The following is an 18,560-nucleotide window of genomic DNA, read 5'->3' on the forward strand; positions in this document are numbered from 1 at the left end:
TAAAAGCATATGAAATTTCAAAATAGAGTACAGGAAAGCCTAAAGACAAGACACTTATAGCAATTTCTAGTAAAATTCAGAGCTCAGAAAGTCATAAAATTGATGCAGCATATCAGGGAAGGTCCTCAATACCTCCTATCTCAAATGCTAGAGTAACTCTTACCTTATCTGCTTGTCTGTATCTCTCTCTACTCTAGTCAGTCCTCCACATTAATTAGCCACAGATTCATCTTTTTTAAAAAACACCAATTTCATTGTGGCATTCCTTTGTAATACTGCCTTAAATGGCATTCCTCCCTTCCTCCATTGCCCATAATATAAAGGTAAAGCTTCTCAGTCTAACATCCAAGGCCATCTTTAGTTTGGCTCCACCCATCCTATCCAATCTTATTTTTACCTTTTAAAAGCGTATCATCCTTCATGGTAAAGTTCAAATGTCATCTTCTTTATGTCCTCTCTTGAGCCCTGTCCTCTGAACTCCTATGGGATTTCTTGTCTGTGCCATTGATCTTGCCATCTGCCTTTCATAGCAATTGGAATATCTCATGTCTATTTCCCGTTTTATGACATTAGGAAAGAGCAATCTTATGTTTTATGTCTCGTGTCTTTTCTATCCTCCTTATATGGGCATGGGAGCTCAAAAAATAAAAGCCATTGCATGAATGAATTTAATTTAAAAAATTTCAAGAAGAAAAAAATGTCAAGGATTTCTTAGATTTCATGGAATATTTATGGGTAATCAATTCCTGACTTGAAAAACTTATGAGTAGGGGGCAGCTAGGTATCACAATGGGTAGAGTGCCAGGTCTGGAGATGGAAGGACCTGGGTTTAAATCTGGCTTCAGACAATTCCTAATTGTATGACCCTGAGCAAGTCACTTAACCCATTTGCTTAGCTAACCTTTGCCACTCTTCTGCCTTAGAACTGATACTAGGACAGAAGGGAAGAGATTTAAAAAAATGAGTAGTGTCATATATAAACTGGCAGCAGGGAATTCATACTTCTGTCCTCCATTGGAAGCACTATCTACTGTTTCTCCATTTCAATTTCCTAGATAGTAATTAGTTTGAAGCACTGACGTATTCTCCTGGTGCCAGATGGGGGTTTATCGCTGCCTTCAATCCCCCTCCGTCTTTAGCCTCCAGTGTAGATCGTAGGGGGAGGAACCTTTCTATTTCTTCCCTCTGATAGTGGAGATCTGAAAGCATGCTCCCGTAGTTAGATTATGCATGGTCTTTGAGAGTTCTTCAAATATTCCCAACTTGGCAAGTGTCAGCAATTAAATGGTTTCAGGGCTATCCTTATTGGGTATATTAAGTTTTAAACAGACTTTTGCGATCTGCTCTGGGGCATCTGACCGCAAAGTAGGACACTGCTGTATGGGAAAATGCATTTCAAGTTCCAAATGACTGATTTACAAATAAACTTTTGGATTGTAACCCATTTGTACACTTTGAAACTCTATGCAAACAAGAGTTACTATTATTTTTATAGGAGACTTCCTTACATTGACATCCAAATTAAGGATTTGGATGACTTGATCCATACTTTTGGCTATTATGAAATGTTTATGTTTTGCAAACTGAAAAGAAATAGGAAAGCTATATAAAAAGAGTTTTAAAACAAAAACTAAGACAATTTTCTTGCTGTTCTATAATTTGATCACATTTGTCTCAATGACAAAACACCAAAACAACAACAACTACAACAAAAAACCCTTATGTGTTAAATTCTTCAGCTTTTGTTTTTTAGGGAGGAAGTTAGGGGAAGTCATTTCCCCTCTTCTGACTTCATTTTCCTCACCTCTAAAATGGCATGTTATGGTTAAAAATGGTTCATTAGAGAAAAAGAAAAAAATACTAAATGATCTCTAGGTTTCTTTCCAGCTATAAAATACTGTGAACTTATTATCTCATAATGCAAACTAAAGGAAATTGACCAAAATACCTTAACCACTGAGCTATGGGGCTGTCTTGATCAGAAGAATGTTGTTCTTTATCACTGGATAGGGAAAAAAAAAAACAACCAACACCATAGAGAGCCCCACTGACATCTGCCTACCTTTAACTAGCAGTGGGTTTGCTAGATATTTCTGAGTATTAAAAATAAAACAATGACCTAGAGCAAGAGAAATAGTCTGTCTTTTGTGTCATTAAATCAAAGTTTCCTTAAGATTAGGTAAACAGCATTAGTTTAAATCTCCATGGAAGCTTTTTATAAAAATTGGATTTTATAATCTTGGAAGAAAAAACTAGATCGAAGAGAAAAATTAGATTTAAAACAAAGAGTCAAGGGGAAAATATGATGAAATAATGCTTCTTTAAATGTTGACATCGTGGAACTGACTGTGGAAAAAGGGATAATAGAATTCAGTTTTGGCATTGGCTTATTGGCTTAATATGAAAAATGTAAGCTCATGATTGAAGAATCATCTGGCACATCCCTATGGATCCAAACATATATAAAACATGCACTTCTGATTAAATATGTCGGGAATGATAGATTTCTTCTTTTTTATTGTTTTCCATTATTGTAATGTACAAAATTTGGCTTCAAAAGTCATGCATGAAAAATAGTGTGTGTCAGAGATGTGCATTCAACTAAAGAGAAATGGGGTGAATGGGAAATGTGTAGAGTAAATAATAATGGGAAAATGCTACTTTGTGTTGCTTATCTATATGTGTTTTGACAGATTATATGCATGTTAAGTGGAAAAGATAGTGTCTTCTTTATCAGCCATGCGGTGGCTTATACATAACCCAGAAAGTTCTCAATATAAGGTTGCTTGTCCATAAGCATTTGCACACAGTACTTACATTTCTAAGTTCTGGGAATAACAAGAATGGCAGAAGACAGCCCCTGCTCCTGAAGACCTTAGGGTACTGAGGAACTTGTTAGTTCTCTTTTTTCTCTTTGCAAAGTTAATACACTTATTTAAAGTACCCCAGCCATCCATGTCTATCATTATAACTTCCATTGGCATCATTAGGAATCTGAATAAAGGTCTTTATTCTTGTAAGTGCACTCACTAGTGATCACAGCCAAGTTTTCCATAATAAATTTTAAGACTTGAAGATTATGCTTTGAATATTTTGCCTGTCCCTTATGAGTGTTTCACACTTTAATAACTCATACAAGATCATAGGATCACACATTCTAGAGAGTAATTTGGAAGTATGCCCAAAAGTTACTAAAGTGTATGTAGCTTTTGATCCAACATCTACAAGGCCTAATCCCAAAAAGATCAAAGAAAAAAGAAAAGGACCCAGTGTACCAAAATATTTATAATGGCTCTTTTTGTAATGGCAAAAACCTGGAAACTAAAGGAGTGCCCATCATTTGGGCAATGGCTGAACCAATTATGTTATGGTAATGTAATAGAATAATACGATTGTGCTGTAAGAAATGATGAAAGGAACCTGTAAGGGCTTGTATGAACCAATGGAGAATGAAAGACTGAAGATCCCTGATCAGTGAGATGATCAACTGTGATTCCAGAAAACCAAGATGAAGCATGCTATGGACCTTTTGAAGAGAGATGATGACTATTGGGTGCAGAGAGAAACAAAATTTTGGACACAGGAAATGTGGGGGGGTTTTTGTTCAACTAAGCATATTTGTTATAAGGAATCCATCTCCCCTTCTCTCCCCCAACCAATTATGGGGAGGTGAGAAGGAAAGAAAAAAATTTTTATTGAAAAAAATTTTAAGACCATGGGATCATAGATTTAGAGCTGGAGGAAATTTAGAACCTTCTGTAATGATGTAGGACTACAGAACCATTGGGGGAAATGGAGTGAGAATCCCCCCAAATTACACTTCTAATATAGCTACCTCCTTTTAGAGTTAAGGAAACTGAGGCTCAGGAAGATTGATAGCAAGCATTGGAAGCAGACTTTGAACCCAGATTCCTTCTCTTCCGAGCCATTTCTACTTCCACCATATAATCTCACTGAGCCTCCTTTACAAAGCCATTTCCAGTGAAATGTGTAGTGCAGAAAATATCAAACCTCATAAGGGAAAATTCTGAAAGACAAGTTATGTCTGAGGGGATTAGGGAAGGAGAATCTTTTAACTACCAAATGTATTTTCAGCATGCGGTATGCCTTTGTTCATTAGTTCAGTCACTTTTTTGTCACGTCCAACTCTTTGTGACTCCATCTGTGGTTTTCTTGGCAAAGATACTGCACTGGTTTGCCATTTCTTTTTCTAGCTCATTTTAAATGAGGAAACTGAGGCAAACAGGATTTAGTGACTTGCCCAGGGTCATACAACTGCTGTCTGAGGCTGGATTTGAACTCGTTTCTGAACTTCAGGCTTAGCACTCTATCCATGGTGCTACTGATGAGTTTGATGCAATCCTATATGTAAAACAAACGGGTCATAATAACAACAAAACTCTATAAAGCTGTTCAGATGATTATGAAAATGGTTCATTCTCCTCCTTGGAATACCTGGTTTCCTTCAAGACTCAATATTAAATGCTTCTTTCTAAATGAAGTTTTTCCTTGTGCTAACCAAGCAACTAGTGATATATCCCTCCCCAAACTAACATATATATAATATATATGTGTGTATTATATACATATATGAAATATACACACATATATGATCTATATAGAATACATAGAAACACATATATGGAAAATAAGATATAAACACATATTCTGCTTATATTTTTCTGTGAACCCTTCTGTCTATCTTTCTATTAGAATGGAAGCTTCTTGAGTACTTGGCACATAGAAAGTGCTTAATAAATAAATGCTTATTGGTTGATATCTATGTAAATTTAAGACCCCCTTAGAGCTTAAATCAGACAGATTCTTGGAAGATTTGTATACATTTAAACATCTTTATTTTCCATTTTAACTCTTTCATTGACAGCTATTTAACTACTGACTTGCTTGGGAGTAGAATGGTACTTTACTACAGACTTAGAAACCTAGGTTGTTTGATGCTGATTGTTTTAGGCAACAACCTCCTATTTTATTTTTCCTTTGCTGGTGCCTTTCTCTGACTTTTCCATGTCTGTTCCTTAATAAAGATGGCAGTTAAGGATAGGCAGATAGAGAGCCAGACCTGGAAATGGGAGGTCCTAGATTCAAATCAGACTTCAGACATTTCTTACTGTGTGACACTGAGCAAGTCACTTAACCCCAGTTGCTTAGCCTTTACTGCTCTTCTGCCTTATAATCAATTGATTCTAAGACAGAAGGTAAGGATTAAAAAAAAAAAAAGATGGCAGCTACTGAAAGACTTGAGGAATGTTTTACTTGTTAATTTGATCAGAATTTTTGCATTCTGGGCAATTTTTAACCTTTTTAGATATTTGCTTTGTGGTACTTTAACATTTGCTCATATGGTTTTGAATTTGGTACTTATTAATTTGTAGCATATGAATATTATAAAATTGTTTTATCTTTCCTTATATTTCAGTGTAAATAATGGTGAGTCTCTCCAAGGATAAATTGAACTTCTACCAGGCAAATTGCAAAGTCCAAGGGAGTGCCATTTAGGTTTTTTTAAGCCTTTGGGCCAACACAAAGCCTGGTGGCCTTCAAGGCCACCAGGGCTAATACTACTTCCATCAGCTGTCCTTGTGGGGGGGAGGGGGGACTTCTTTGTCCTTTACCCCCATCTTCTTTCCATTTCCGGTAGAATTCTAGTTTTGCATGGATTATGGCACATACCTGTAATCCCTGCTGGATAACTCGAGGTTGAGAATTCAGAAGTTTAGGAGAGTGTAATATAATGGGGAAAGGGGAGAATGGAAATGGAGCCTCTTCCTTTTAAAGCAGGGACAGAGTGAGAGGAGCTGTTGTTAGCCAGAGGAGAGAAAGAGGATGGATTTTGTCTTGTCTCCCTCAGCCCTCTCTGACTAGAGCCCCTCACTATGGCTGCCTTCAATCCTACTGGCAGGCTCTCTGGGATCTTTGTTGGAAGAGGCTTCAGGTGGTGAGCCTCTTTGTTCTGGGGAGAGAGAAACCCCTTCTCCCCCCCCCCCTCAATTCAGGCTGTCTCCTAATAGAGCTGGAGTCAGTTCTGGGTCCCAATGACTGAGTTTATTCAAGGGAGGCAGGAAAGGGACAGGACTGCTGAATGGTGAGGATTGAGATTCAGGAGGGAAAGAGGCAGAGGGGGTCCCTATCTAATGAACACCTTCCCCCCAAAGTTAGGTAGCTCAGGTCTGATACCCTGAACCCCTGAGGGGGTCAGAGTAGAGAAGCCTGGTTTCTTGGCTGGCACAGCAAGTGTCCCCAAGTTCAAGGTTCAAAAGGAGTTGTGGAGATCTTCTTTGTCTCTCAGAGTCTTTGTCTACTGGCTAAAGATGATCTGGTGTCTGAACTAAGTCTGATATCAGTACAATGAGCCTCTTGGAGAAGACCAGCCAAGCCTTCAAAAGCAAAAGCCAGCAAAAGTATCTGAAAAGTCTAATGACTGAGGAGCACAACAGCACCTCAGGCAAGGGAGCCCTCCCCTATCACCCGACCTTTCAGTCCGTACAAAGAATGGCCACCTCTATCCCCTCTGAGTTTTCCCCTTTCTCAAATCAGATTTTTTTGTCACAAAATAACTTCCTTGTTTGGAATTGCCCATTAATTTTGGTGCCAAGGCAGGAATGTTATTACATTGTTTTATTATCTGTGATGTACTGTACTTAGACACAGAGCCACACTGTGACTGGATGATGTCTTTCTTGAACCCTCTTATTAAATCATCATGGGGAGGTGACCCCATTTCCTGTTCTCAGACATTTGACACGAGTTCAACAAAACCCTGAAGATGTGAAAGGGGCCGGGTGGGATATGTTACTTCTTATCCAAGGCACGCTTACTTTTGTACCCACTGATTTTGTTTTCTTAGCTAACTTGTCTATATTAACCAGCCTCTTGCCCCCATTTTAAATGGTCTTCATGCTGGGACCATGTAAGACTTCCAAAAGCCATCCCAGGGTAAAGCGAAAGCCATCAATTAATATTTTAAAAAGTTAAAAATACCCGTAACAACTCAGATCCCCAATTTCTTTTGAACCTTCTCAAAATGGCTTCTCTCTCTCTCAACTTTCTGTTGGCAGAACTTGCATATGTCAAACCAGCATCCTTTTAATGACATTTGGAGGTTGTTGTTTTACTGAGATTTTTATTTCAGGTTGATGAATCATTCTCAGTGAAGGGACAGACACTAGAAAGGTGATTTATTTACGATGATAAATGCTAAAAATTACCCCCTTAATGTATTTAGCAAGGCAGAACTTGCTAGGAGAATAATATTCTGTGCCAAAATCATTTTTTAAAAATCCACCTCGCTCTTGTTATTTCTGGTGGGAAAAAATAAAAAGGCTTATAACCTTTTTCAGACTTGAGAGAGGTGAGAGTTAATGGCTAACCTCTATATAGGACTTACTTCAGGCCAGGCTCTCTACCAAGAGCTTTAGGAATATTATCCAATTTTATCATCACAACAATTTTTAATTGCTATTCTTATCTACATTTTGCAGATGAAGAGGCAAACTGAAGTTTAAGACTTGCCCAGGGTTACACAACTAGTTAAAGCCTAAGGTCAGATTTGAACTCTGAACTCCAGGCTCCACACTCGGTCCACTGTATCACCCAGCTGCCTGTGGTTCAACTTATTTGATAAACTAATTTTGCAGAGAGCTGAGTAGCCAGGCAAGCCATGTAGCTAAAGACTGAATCAGTGGGCAGGTGTTATTACTGGTTCTGAAACATCCACCCCACAACAGAGTAGCAGGCCATCTTCAATATGGTGCCCGTTGGAGATGCTGGTGTGGTAGGGAGGAAGGCGTGAGTTTGGAGTATAAGAAGGTTGGGTTCAGATACTCTCCCTGCCATTTCCCATAGGTGTAGTGCTGAGCAGTCTTAATTCTATGAGCCTCATTTATCTTCATCTGAAAATTAAGGCCAGATCATTTCTTAATTCATTTAAAATCTGTATCCTAGACTAGAAACCAAAAGAAGTCAAGAAGAGCTTAGCTAAAAGGGTCCAGATTTTAAATGAAAGTCAGTCTGCAAATTGAAAATTATTTTTTGGAAGAGGCAAGGTCCCCTGACTTTATTAAAATAATGGAAGGAGGCCTAGGGGAAGAGAGGCTGTCTTTCAATTTAAAACTAATTATTAAAAAATTTAACTACTTTTTATTCTTCTTGTCATTACAAAGGATAGTCTGCTAGGGGCAGACAAGGGAAAAACTTCCGAAATGAAGGCCATTTGAAACAAAAGATATTATTAAAGATTTTTAAATGACATCACGTTTTTATAAACATGTTCGTTAGTAGCTTTAAGTAAAAAAGAGCAAAGAGTTTTGAAATTCATTTACTACAACATGCTTTGAGTGCAGAAATAGCAAAGAGAAACCAGATAGTTTGATGTGAGCTCTAAGCTCAACTTGGGAGGAAATGGGCAATAATGTTGCCATGTTTAGCTCACTAATTATCGGGGCGGGCATTTAGTGAGGATTTAACCTCAGACTTGAGACAGGAAATTTCCTCCCCAGAACCAATATTTATAATCAATCTTGAAGCATTTCCTGGGGACCTATGCTGTGCCAGGCACTCTGCCAGGCGTTGCAGATACAAATACTAAAAAGGAGAAAGTTGCCACCCTCCAGGGACTGAGTCTCATTTAAGAGCGTTTGCATGCTGTGCGGATCCTCCAGATCCTCCAGATCAAGTCCCAGGAGGCTGACCTGAAGTGAGGTGAAGGTGTGGACTAGTGCATAGAGAACTCTCTCAGCAGGCACACAAAATTGGAAGTCTCCACATTCAGGCAGGCAAAATGGAAGAGAAAGACGATTAAATGAGAGCCTAAAGTAAGAGAACCTTTCTTCTAAAGGGGGTCTTGATTTTTTTGTGCTGTGGACCCCATGGGATGTCAGGGGCAACCATAGCCCCTCCTCAGAATATTGTTTTTTAACTAATAATATACAGAGGCATCTAGTCAGCTCAGTGAATAGAGTGCCAGGTCTAGAAATGGGAAGTCCAAGGTTCAAACGAGGTCTGACACTTCCTAGCAGTATGACCTTGGGCAAGTCACTTAACCCCCATTGCCCAGTCCTCATTGCTCTTCTGCCTTGGAAACTGATAGTTGTATCAATTCTACTAGAGAAAGTAAGGGTTTAAAAAAATACATTTTACACACACAGATCCTTGCATTGCAAAGGAAACATTACACTGAAATACAGTTATCAAAGTATTTTTTAAAAAACAAATTCACTGACTCTGAAATGGATCTCCCAGGTTGGTAACCCCTGCTCTATACTCTGATTCTATATTTCCTAGAAGAGATACCAAATTCAGCTTTTAAGGGCAAACCCAGAGAAGATGTCTCAGGCCTTAGACGATAAACCTTGAGTGGATAGGATCAGCACTCCAGTGCCAGGAGGGACCTCTGAGGGGATCTCGCCCAAGCCTCGAGTCTGAAGCCCAGGGGACACCCCACTTGGCTCTTCAAGCCCCATCACATGTAGACTAAGCTGACGTCACCAAGCCCGTTGACTCCCGAGCCACTTAACAAGGGACCATATTTTTCCTCTTCCTGCTGGGTGGAAATGTTGGCCATCATTTTTGACCATTTCCAGATTGGAGTAATGAAAGTTTCTGACTTTGGATCTTGGGATAATTGGGCCCTTCTCAAAAGACCTCTCATATAAGTGCCTCAGAAGTAGAAGATGCGAGTTGCGCACAAAGGAATAGTCTCATTTACCTGCTTTAATGAGTTAGTAAAATGTAGCCATTCTTCCTTCTTCCCTGTGGAAAATAAAATCACTGTCGTGGAAATCTGCCTCATGAGATAACATCTATCCTTCATTTAGAGAGGGTTGTGGGGGAAGATCAAATGAGATCACCAACCCCTGACAGCCTCACCCTGCTCGCTTAATCTCAGATTGGATGTAGCCTGTGGAATTGCTTCACCAACTGAATAAAAAGGGACTGTTTCTGGGAGGCACAGCTAGGCGAAAGGGTGTAATCAACAATTAAGTAGCTTCCAGAGAACCCCCAGGAGCAGAATCTCCTTTCTTATATCAGAGGGGGGGGGGTTGTGATAAAAGAGATGGGGGGGGGTGGAGACAGTGAGAGAGGAAAGGAGAAGGGAGGTGAGAAACAGAAAGGCGGAGAGAGGCAGAGAGACAGACAGAGAGAGTAGGGGAGAGGGAGAGAGGGAGGGAGGGAGAAAGAAGGGAGAGAGAGAGAGACAGAGAGAGTAGGGGAGAGGGAAGGAGGGAGAAAAAAGGGAGACAGACAGAGAGAGTAGGGGAGAGGGAGGGAGGGAGGGAGAAAGAAGGGAGAGAGAGAGACAGAGAGTAGGGGAGAGGGAGGGAGAAGGAAGGGAGAGAGAGAGAGAGTAGGGGAGAGGGAGGGAGGGAGAAAAAAGGGAGACAGACAGAGAGAGTAGGGGAGAGGGAGGGAGTGAGGGAGGGAGAAAGAAGGGAGAGAGAGAGACAGAGAGTAGGGGAGAGGGAGGGAGAAGGAAGGGAGAGAGAGAGAGAGAGTAGGGGAAAGGGAGGGAGGGAGAAAAAAGGGAGAGAGACAAGAGAGAGTAGGGGAGAGGGAGGGAGAGACAGAGAGACAGAGAGAGTAGGGGAGAGGGAGGGAGAGACAGAGAGACAGAGACAGAGAGAGTAGGGGAGAGGGAGGGAGAGACAGAGAGACAGAGACAGAGAGAGTAGGGGAGAGGGAGGGAGAAAGAAGGGATAGAGAGAGACAGAGAGAGTAGGGGAGAGGGAGGGAGAAAAAAGGGAGACAGACAGAGAGAGTAGGGGAGAGGGAGGGAGTGAGGGAGGGAGAAAGAAGGGAGATAGAGAGACAGAGAGAGTAGGGGAGAGGGAGGGAGGGAGAAAAAAAGGGAGACAGACAGACAGAGACAGAGAGTAGGGGAGAGGGAGGGAGAAAGAAGGGAGAGAGACAAGAGAGAGTAGGGGAGAGGGAGGGAGAAAGAAGGGAGAGACAGAGAGAGACACAGAGAGAGTAGGGGGGAGGGAGGGAGAAAGAAGGGAGAGACAGAGAGAGTAGGGGAGAGGGAGGGAGTGAGGGAGGGAGAAAGAAGGGAGAGAGAGACAGAGAGAGTAGGGGAGAGGGAGGGAGGGAGAAAAAAGGGAGACAGACAGACAGAGAGAGTAGGGGAGAGGGAGGGAGAGAGAGACAGAGACAGAGAGAGAGTAGGGGAGAGGGAGGGAGGGAGGGAGAGAGAAAAAAGGGAGAAAGAGACAAAGAGAAAGTAGGGGAGAAAGAGGGAGAAAGAAGGGAGAGAGAGAGAGACAGGGAGAATATGAATTTATTCCTCGGAAGTCTTTCCCTTTGCTGGAGTAGGGATAAGGGTCCCGAAGTTTGAGTCTACAGAGGCTATCTATGTCCCTCCTCTTCCATTTAACCCACACAGTTGTGAAAGCCTTGGGAATACGCCAAGGTTGTAGCTTCTGATCATCCATAGACAAAAGTTTCCCTGAGCTAGAAACTGGAATTCCTTTTTTCCAGACACGTGACAAGTCACCCTTAGGTGTTTTCAGACATGCACAGCTCTGTGTGTGGTTGGCTAATCCGGCCTTGGCATTTTATAGAGGATGAGGTAAAGTTTTCCATTAAATGACAGTGTGTGTGTATTTTCCCTTTTCTCTTCAGATGAAATCATGCACCAGGACATCGTTCCCCTCTGTGCTGCTGATATTGAAGACCAACTGAAAAAGCAGTTTGCTTACCTGTCTGGTAAGTGCGGAAAGCCCATGTCGGTGATGGGGGGTCAAATGGGAGGCGGGGGGCAGAGAGGGATCGCCTAGCTACATCGTGAGTTCCATGAGAGCAGAAAAAGTCTTGTGCCTTTCTTTCTGGGTATCCTTAGTGTTTAACACACTGCCTGCCACATAGTAGGTGCTTAGCAGATGGTTATTGACTGACTATTAACCATCTGTGGGGGTTAAGCTACTTGGACTATTTGTTCTTCCAGTTCTAACTTAACCCAATTTATGAATATCTCCTCCTCAGTTGCTATTCAGCCTATTCTATAGTCTCTGAAACTAGAATTCTTAAGGATGAAAAATGTGCTCACTGTTGGAATTTGTGAAAGGAAGCGATCGTAACCCTTCTCTGATTAAGTTCAGTTTTAGGTACTGGGGAAAAGAGCAAACTGTTTTGCTAAGGGTGGCATGCGTTGGTTTAAGTGGAGGTAGCAGGAGAAACTTTGCCCAGTGGATCAGTGGTAATGGGAACAAAACGCAGAGGAGAGGAAACCAGCCAGAATGCATGTCCCAGAAGCACTGTTAAAGTTCAGGGTGATTAGGAAAGGAATAAGCATTTACTTAAGACCTACTATGTGCCAGGGACTGTGCTGAGCTCTTCACAGATATTTCATTCAGTCCTCAGAACAACCCTGCAAGGTAGTGACTATTATTATCCTCATTTCACATTAAGGAATCTGAGACAAATGGAGGCTATTGACTTGTCTAGGGTCACACAGCTAGTAATTGCCTGCCTCCAGCTCCAGAGCTGTACCTACCTAGCTGCCTCAAAAAGGAAAAAAGAAAGGAAGAGGGACAAAGGATTAAAGTAATGGTCCAATGGTTTTTTTCAGTTGTCTTTTTATTTACTTTTTTAAAACCCTTACCTTCTATCTTGGTATCGATTCTAAGACACAGGAGCGACAAGGACTAGGTAGTCGAGGTTAAGTGACTTGCCCAGGGTCACATAGCTAGGAAGTGTCCGAAGTCAGATTTGACCCCAGGTCCTCTCCACTCCAGGGCTGGTGCTCCCTCTGCTGGGCTGCAGAGCTGCCCCTCAGTTCTGTCTTAACCCACATTATATGTTAAGTCCCCGTAACGCCTCAGTTCTTATGCTTCTGAACCTTTCTCATAGTGGGACCCAGATTTACCTGAGCAAAGGCAAAAGGATCACAGATTTAATATATTAATAATAATATATAGTACTTTGAGATTTGCATTAGCACTTTGCAAATATTATGTCATCCTATCCTCCTAAGAACTGTGGGAAGTGCATTCTATCATGTGTCAACATGCATTCAGTGTCTACTCTTTGACAGGCACTAAGCTAAATGGTGATAATACAAAGAGAGGCAAAAGACAAAAGTCCCCGACTACCTCTAGGTGGCTTAGTGGATAGAGAGCAAGACCTGGAGACAAGAGGGCTCCAATCTGGCCTCAGACACTTCCTAGCTGTAGGACCTTGGGCTAGTCACTTAACCCTCATTGCCTAGCCCTTTCCACTCTTCTCCTTAGACTCAACATACAATATTGATTCTAAAATGGAAGGTAAAGGTTTAAAAAAAAAAAGACAATCCCTACTCCCCAGAATATCTTGGTCTAATGGGTGGAAACAATGTGAAAAGAATTATATACAAATAAGATATGGGCAGAATAAATTGGAGATCATCAACACAAGAAGGGTAACAGCCCAAGGAGGATGGGAGTAAGTCTTCTGGCAGAAGAAAGGACTTGAGCTGTGACTTCAGGGAAGCCAAGAGGGAGAGATGAGAAGGAAGAGACTTCTAAACGTGGCGGACAGCCAGTAAAAATGTCCTCAGCTGGGAGATCGAGCATTTTGTTCTAAGGATTGCAAGGAGGCCATTGACACTGGATTGTCACAGAAAGCAGACTGTGTGGGGAGAAAGAAGATATAAAAAGAGGAAAGGAAGGAAGGAGCCAGGTTAGGAAGGGCTTTAAAAGCTTTTATCTTTGAACTTCGGCTTTAAAGGGAGCCTCTGGAGCTGACTCAAAGTGGGGATGACATGGTCAGATATGAAACTCGGAAATTAATGTCACAGTTGAGTGGAGGATGAACTGGAGTGAGGAGAGACTTGAGGTAGGACAACCAACCAACAGGCTATTGGAGTAGTCCATGTGTGATGGCAGTCAGAGGAGAGAAGGGTAATGGCACACAAGAAATATTTTGTTCCATCATTTTCAGTGCTGGCCGACACTACATGACCCCATTTGGGGTTTTCTTGGCAAAGATACTGGAGTGGTTGGCCATTTCCTTCTCCCTACTTTATAGGTGATGAATCCAAGGCAGATAGAGATTAAATTATTTGCTCAGCATCCAACAGTAAGTTTCTGACATGAGATTTAAACTTAAGTCTTCCTTATTACAGGTTCAGTGCTCTAGTGATTACCCCTTTCAGGCGGGGATTTCAATGGACATCTTGTCTAACCTTCCCTCCATTTTAAAGATTAAAAAAAAAATGAGGCCCACAGAGGTTAAATAACCTAAATAAGGTGGTTGGTTTTTTTTTTTCCATTTGACTTAAACATTTATTAAGTGCCTACTATCCATACCTCTGCCTTCCAAGAATTCAGTCTAAAGTCTTCCTTTAAAGAAATAAGTAGGATACAATGATATTGTAAAGGAGAACGGGCTGAGATCTGAAATCGGAGGAAGGAGAGATCACTTCACGTGGGGTGATCATGGAAGGCTTCTTGGAGGTAACATCTAAGCTAAGCCTTGAAGGATAGTGCAGAGCCTGTATGGAAGGGAGAAGGTTCTTCTCAAGACTCCTTGGACCCATATAAATGAACAATTCTAACCTTTTTAGAGGCCAAAAGAATTGACTTACCCAGGGTCAGGGACTGAACAAGACTCTCTGTCTCTCTGTCTCTCTGTCTCTCTGTCTGTCTCTGCCTGTCTCTGCCTGCCTGCCTGTCTGTCTGTCTGTCTGTCTGTCTGTCTCTCCCTCCCCCCCCCCCTTCCTCCCTGCCTCTCCATGGTAGATGTTTACTGGGCAAAATATTCTATTAATGTAGGTGCTCTGCGGAGCACCAGACCCAGGTCCTAGTTCTCCATCATCCTCTGACCCACCAAGTCACCCTGGGCAAGTTAGTTCCCTATTTGGGATCTGATTCCTCTACTTTGAAATGATAGAATGATACACCAGGTTCACTAAATTCCCTCCTAGTTCTTTGGATCTTTGATTAAAAGCCAGAAGGAATAGAATCCCACATGGGACTAACAAAAATTCATTGCAGAGGACATCTCTTATACTGGTTAGTCTATGAGTCTGGTCCTATAGAGAAGAGTGGGGGGGGTTGTGGGGGGAGGAAGGAATAGGATAATGAATAAGGGGAGAGAGCGGGGAAGGGAGAGAAAAGGAGGGAGAAGGAAATTATGAGGAAGGAGAGGAAGAGGGTTAGAAAAGAAGAGGAAGGAGAGAGGGAAGGGAGAAGAGGAGGAAGGAGGTGGGAGAGGAAAAGGAGGGAAAGGAAGAAGAATATTCTTGAGGAGGATGACAGAAATTCCTGCAGCTGTGGCTCACCTGTGCCCAAAGTTGAGCATCTCAGGGCAGAAGCACAGGTGCTAATCTCAGGAGAATGAAAGGGTGTGATTTAAACCTGGGTCCTTAAGCTCCCAATCTCATTTTTTTCCCATTGTACCACACTGTTTTTTAACCCGCAAAAGGATTCAATCTAGGGCTCACCAGTTAGAGACTAAAAGATAAATGAGAGGGAGACGGGGAATAATTCTACGTATATAATACAAGTCTTAGTTCCTGATTCAGATCCACTGGAGTAAAAGTACTTGCAGTATTGGTTTTCTTTCTTCGAGGATGCTTTCCCACTGTTGTCCCCTTGAACTGAGACCTGATCGTTCTCCTAGCTCCCTCCCCCTCTTCCATCCCACATAATAGACATCAGACTGATGTAACTAGTAGAGACCTGCAGCCTCCATTGTGACGCTGCGGCTCTTGTTTACAACAAGGAGTCGGTCAGGTTATGATCTCTTATTTCCCAGCCTCTGGGAAAATTTTCCTGCAATGAGGTTTTGAACGCCCTTCATTAGCAGATCGCACAGAGAATGTACCCCATCAACAGCTCTGATAGATGGTTGTTACATATTGCTGCTTTATCTAGATTGGTCCATCTGCCAAGAGTAAATCAGAAAGCTATCCTTTCCTGTCACTGATAAAGGATTGAGGACTGAGATGGAATTGTTTCAGCTGCTCTCTTTTATCACATTCTGACTGTTGCTGTATCTATTTTTCTTTTTCTTTTTTTTAAACCCTCACCTTTCATTTTAGAATCAATACTGTGTATTGGTTCCAAGGCAGAAGAGTGGTAAGGGCTAGGCACTGGGGGTTAAGTGACTTGCCCAGGGTCACACAGCTGGGAAGTGTCTGAGGTCACAGTGAGGACATCCCATTTTTGCCTGGATCTTAATCCAGCTCTTTGCTAACAGAGTAAGATTCTTCCTCACTTGTCATGTTCATACTTCTGAGACAGTTGATGCAAATTTTTACCCCCAGCTAGAGCCCATTGGGACTCTCTTTCCTTCTCTCATCTATAGAGTTCTCCTAAGGCTTAAATGTTCTTGCTGGATATTTCTCTTTCTAGGAAATCTGCCTTTATTCATACTACTTGTTCTTCAGTCATTTCAGTCTTGTCTGACTCTTTGTAATCTCTTTTGGAGTTTTCCTGGCAAAGACTGGCATGGCTGGCCATTTTCTTCTCCAGCTCATTTTACAGATAAGGAAGCTGAGACAAATAGGGTTAAGTGACCTGCCCAAGGTCACCCAGCCATAAGCATCTGAGGGAAGATTTGAATTAAGGAAGATGAGTCTTCCTTACTCTAAGAGGCTGCTCTAGCCACTGTACCACCTAACTGTCCTATATGGGTAAAAATTTAGAAGAAAGTCTTACAACACATATGTGGGTCCTTTGAGGTCCAGAGCAGAAAGCACCAAAGAGCCAGTAGTGTTGAGACAAACTGTAATACTTTCTAAGGATATTGTTGGTTAATGGAAGAGAATCCAAACTGGAAAAGACAAAAATTAAAATAAAAAAGTAGACCCTCTCAGAAATAAGTTTGTCCAGAGTAGAGAATACCTTAATTAGTATTCAGACAACCCGAGGGGCACTAATCCACTAGTCTCTGTCAATGACCAAACAATAGAACATGAAAGAATATAGAAGGGGGAAGGGGAAGGTTTAATCATATCTATCAATGATACCATCTCTTGGCAAGTCATTTGACTCCCAATTGCCTAATCTTTACCACTCTTCTGCCTCAGAATTGATACTAAGTGGAGCAATGAAGTGGCTCAATGGATTGAGAGCCAGATCTGGAGATGGGAGGTCCAGGGTTCAAGTGTGGCCCCAGATACTTCCTAGCTGTGAGACCCTTGGCAAGCCCCTGGAGTCCAGTTGCCTACTCCGTATCACTCTTCTGCTTTGCAATCAATACACAATATTGATTCTAAAACAGAAGGTAAGGGTTAAAAAAATTCATATTAAGACAGAAGATAAGAGTTTAAACAAATAAAATACACTTAGTATAGAATGAATTTTAATACATGTTTATTGTGTGCCAAGCACTGGCACTTTTTCTATGAATGACATAAAAATGTGTATGTGCGTGCGCGCACACACACACACACACCACTTTCCTTACAGTGGCAGGGGTTCTCCAATCTAGTTCCACATCTCTTTGATCTACAGCAGACATTTTTTTCCCCTAAGCTTCTAATTAGGTATATTTTCAATTGGCCTTTAGGTCATCAGACTATAAATATTTACTGAGTGTCTGCTTTTTGTTACTGCGACTGATCTTTCAAGGTGACGGACCTATGGATACTCCCCAATTCCTGACCATTAAACCAAATAGAGTAAGCTTCCTTTCCTTGTGTATCTTCAAGATGTCTTAAGAAACAATGTCTTGGGGCAGCTCAGTGGCTCAGTGAATTGAGAGTCATGCCTAGAATCCTGGGCCTTGGGTTCAAGTCAGGAAACAGGCATTTCATAGCTATTGGACTCTTGGCAAGTCACTTATTCTCAGTTTTCTAACCCTTACCTTTCTTCTGCCTTGGAACCAATAGTATTGATCCTAAGACAGACGGTAAGGTTATGTGTATAGCTATACACACATATGTATGTTGTATGCATACATATGTACATGTGTATATGTGCATGTCTTTATATAAAATAAGTTTCCTTTCCATGTGAATCTAAAATGTTTTAAGAAGTGATGTCTTATTCAAGACTATAACCGTCACATCTTGTCCCAGTAAGAGCAATCCTATGTGATCCTATTTGTGGGTAAATTCTGACACGATTACTACCTTAATTTAGTTTTTCTACAACAAATATTTATTAATAAAATTATTATTATTAATAAATACCACCTTTACTGGGTCCCAGGGCTCCAAGGAAAGCACAGAAATAAGATCTTTAAAAGGCCAATAAATAATTAGGATGCAAAGTATTTAAAGTGCAGCCAAGGTACGACAGGTTAAGAGGAGGTAAAGATTGATTACTTGGGGATAGAGGGATTTGAGAGACCATCAATGAGTAAGCCCTCATTGGCCACCCATTATTTGCCAGGCAGGCTTTGTAGAGGTGAAGTCTTAAGTATAGGCGGGCTTTCAGCAGACCTTGATGGAGGAATGGAGCAGAGGGGAGGAGGAAGGATATTCTGGCTATTAAGATGAGGAGCCTAATATGGTTAGAATACTCAGCGTTGACTGAGGAACAGTTCAAGACAAGGTTGTAAATGAGAGAGGATGAACCTTGACTACTAGACTAAGAAGTTTCAATTGGGAGTCACTG

At 41.5% G+C, this 18,560-nt stretch overlaps 1 protein-coding gene across 26 annotated transcripts in view; it reads left to right on the top strand.

Annotated features, from left to right (window-relative positions):
* Positions 1–18,560, top strand: part of MCF2L (MCF.2 cell line derived transforming sequence like) — a 394,661-nt gene that overhangs the window by 232,243 nt on the left and 143,858 nt on the right. For all 26 annotated transcript variants that reach the window (XM_007501253.3, XM_056806834.1, XM_007501252.3 and 23 more), the window contains one exon: positions 11,638–11,721. In XM_007501253.3, the coding sequence (XP_007501315.2) occupies positions 11,638–11,721 (84 nt within the window). The remainder of the gene's footprint in view (positions 1–11,637; positions 11,722–18,560) is intronic.

The sequence above is a fragment of the Monodelphis domestica genome, chromosome 8 (assembly GCF_027887165.1).
Source record: "Monodelphis domestica isolate mMonDom1 chromosome 8, mMonDom1.pri, whole genome shotgun sequence".
Taxonomy (NCBI): domain Eukaryota; kingdom Metazoa; phylum Chordata; class Mammalia; order Didelphimorphia; family Didelphidae; genus Monodelphis; species Monodelphis domestica.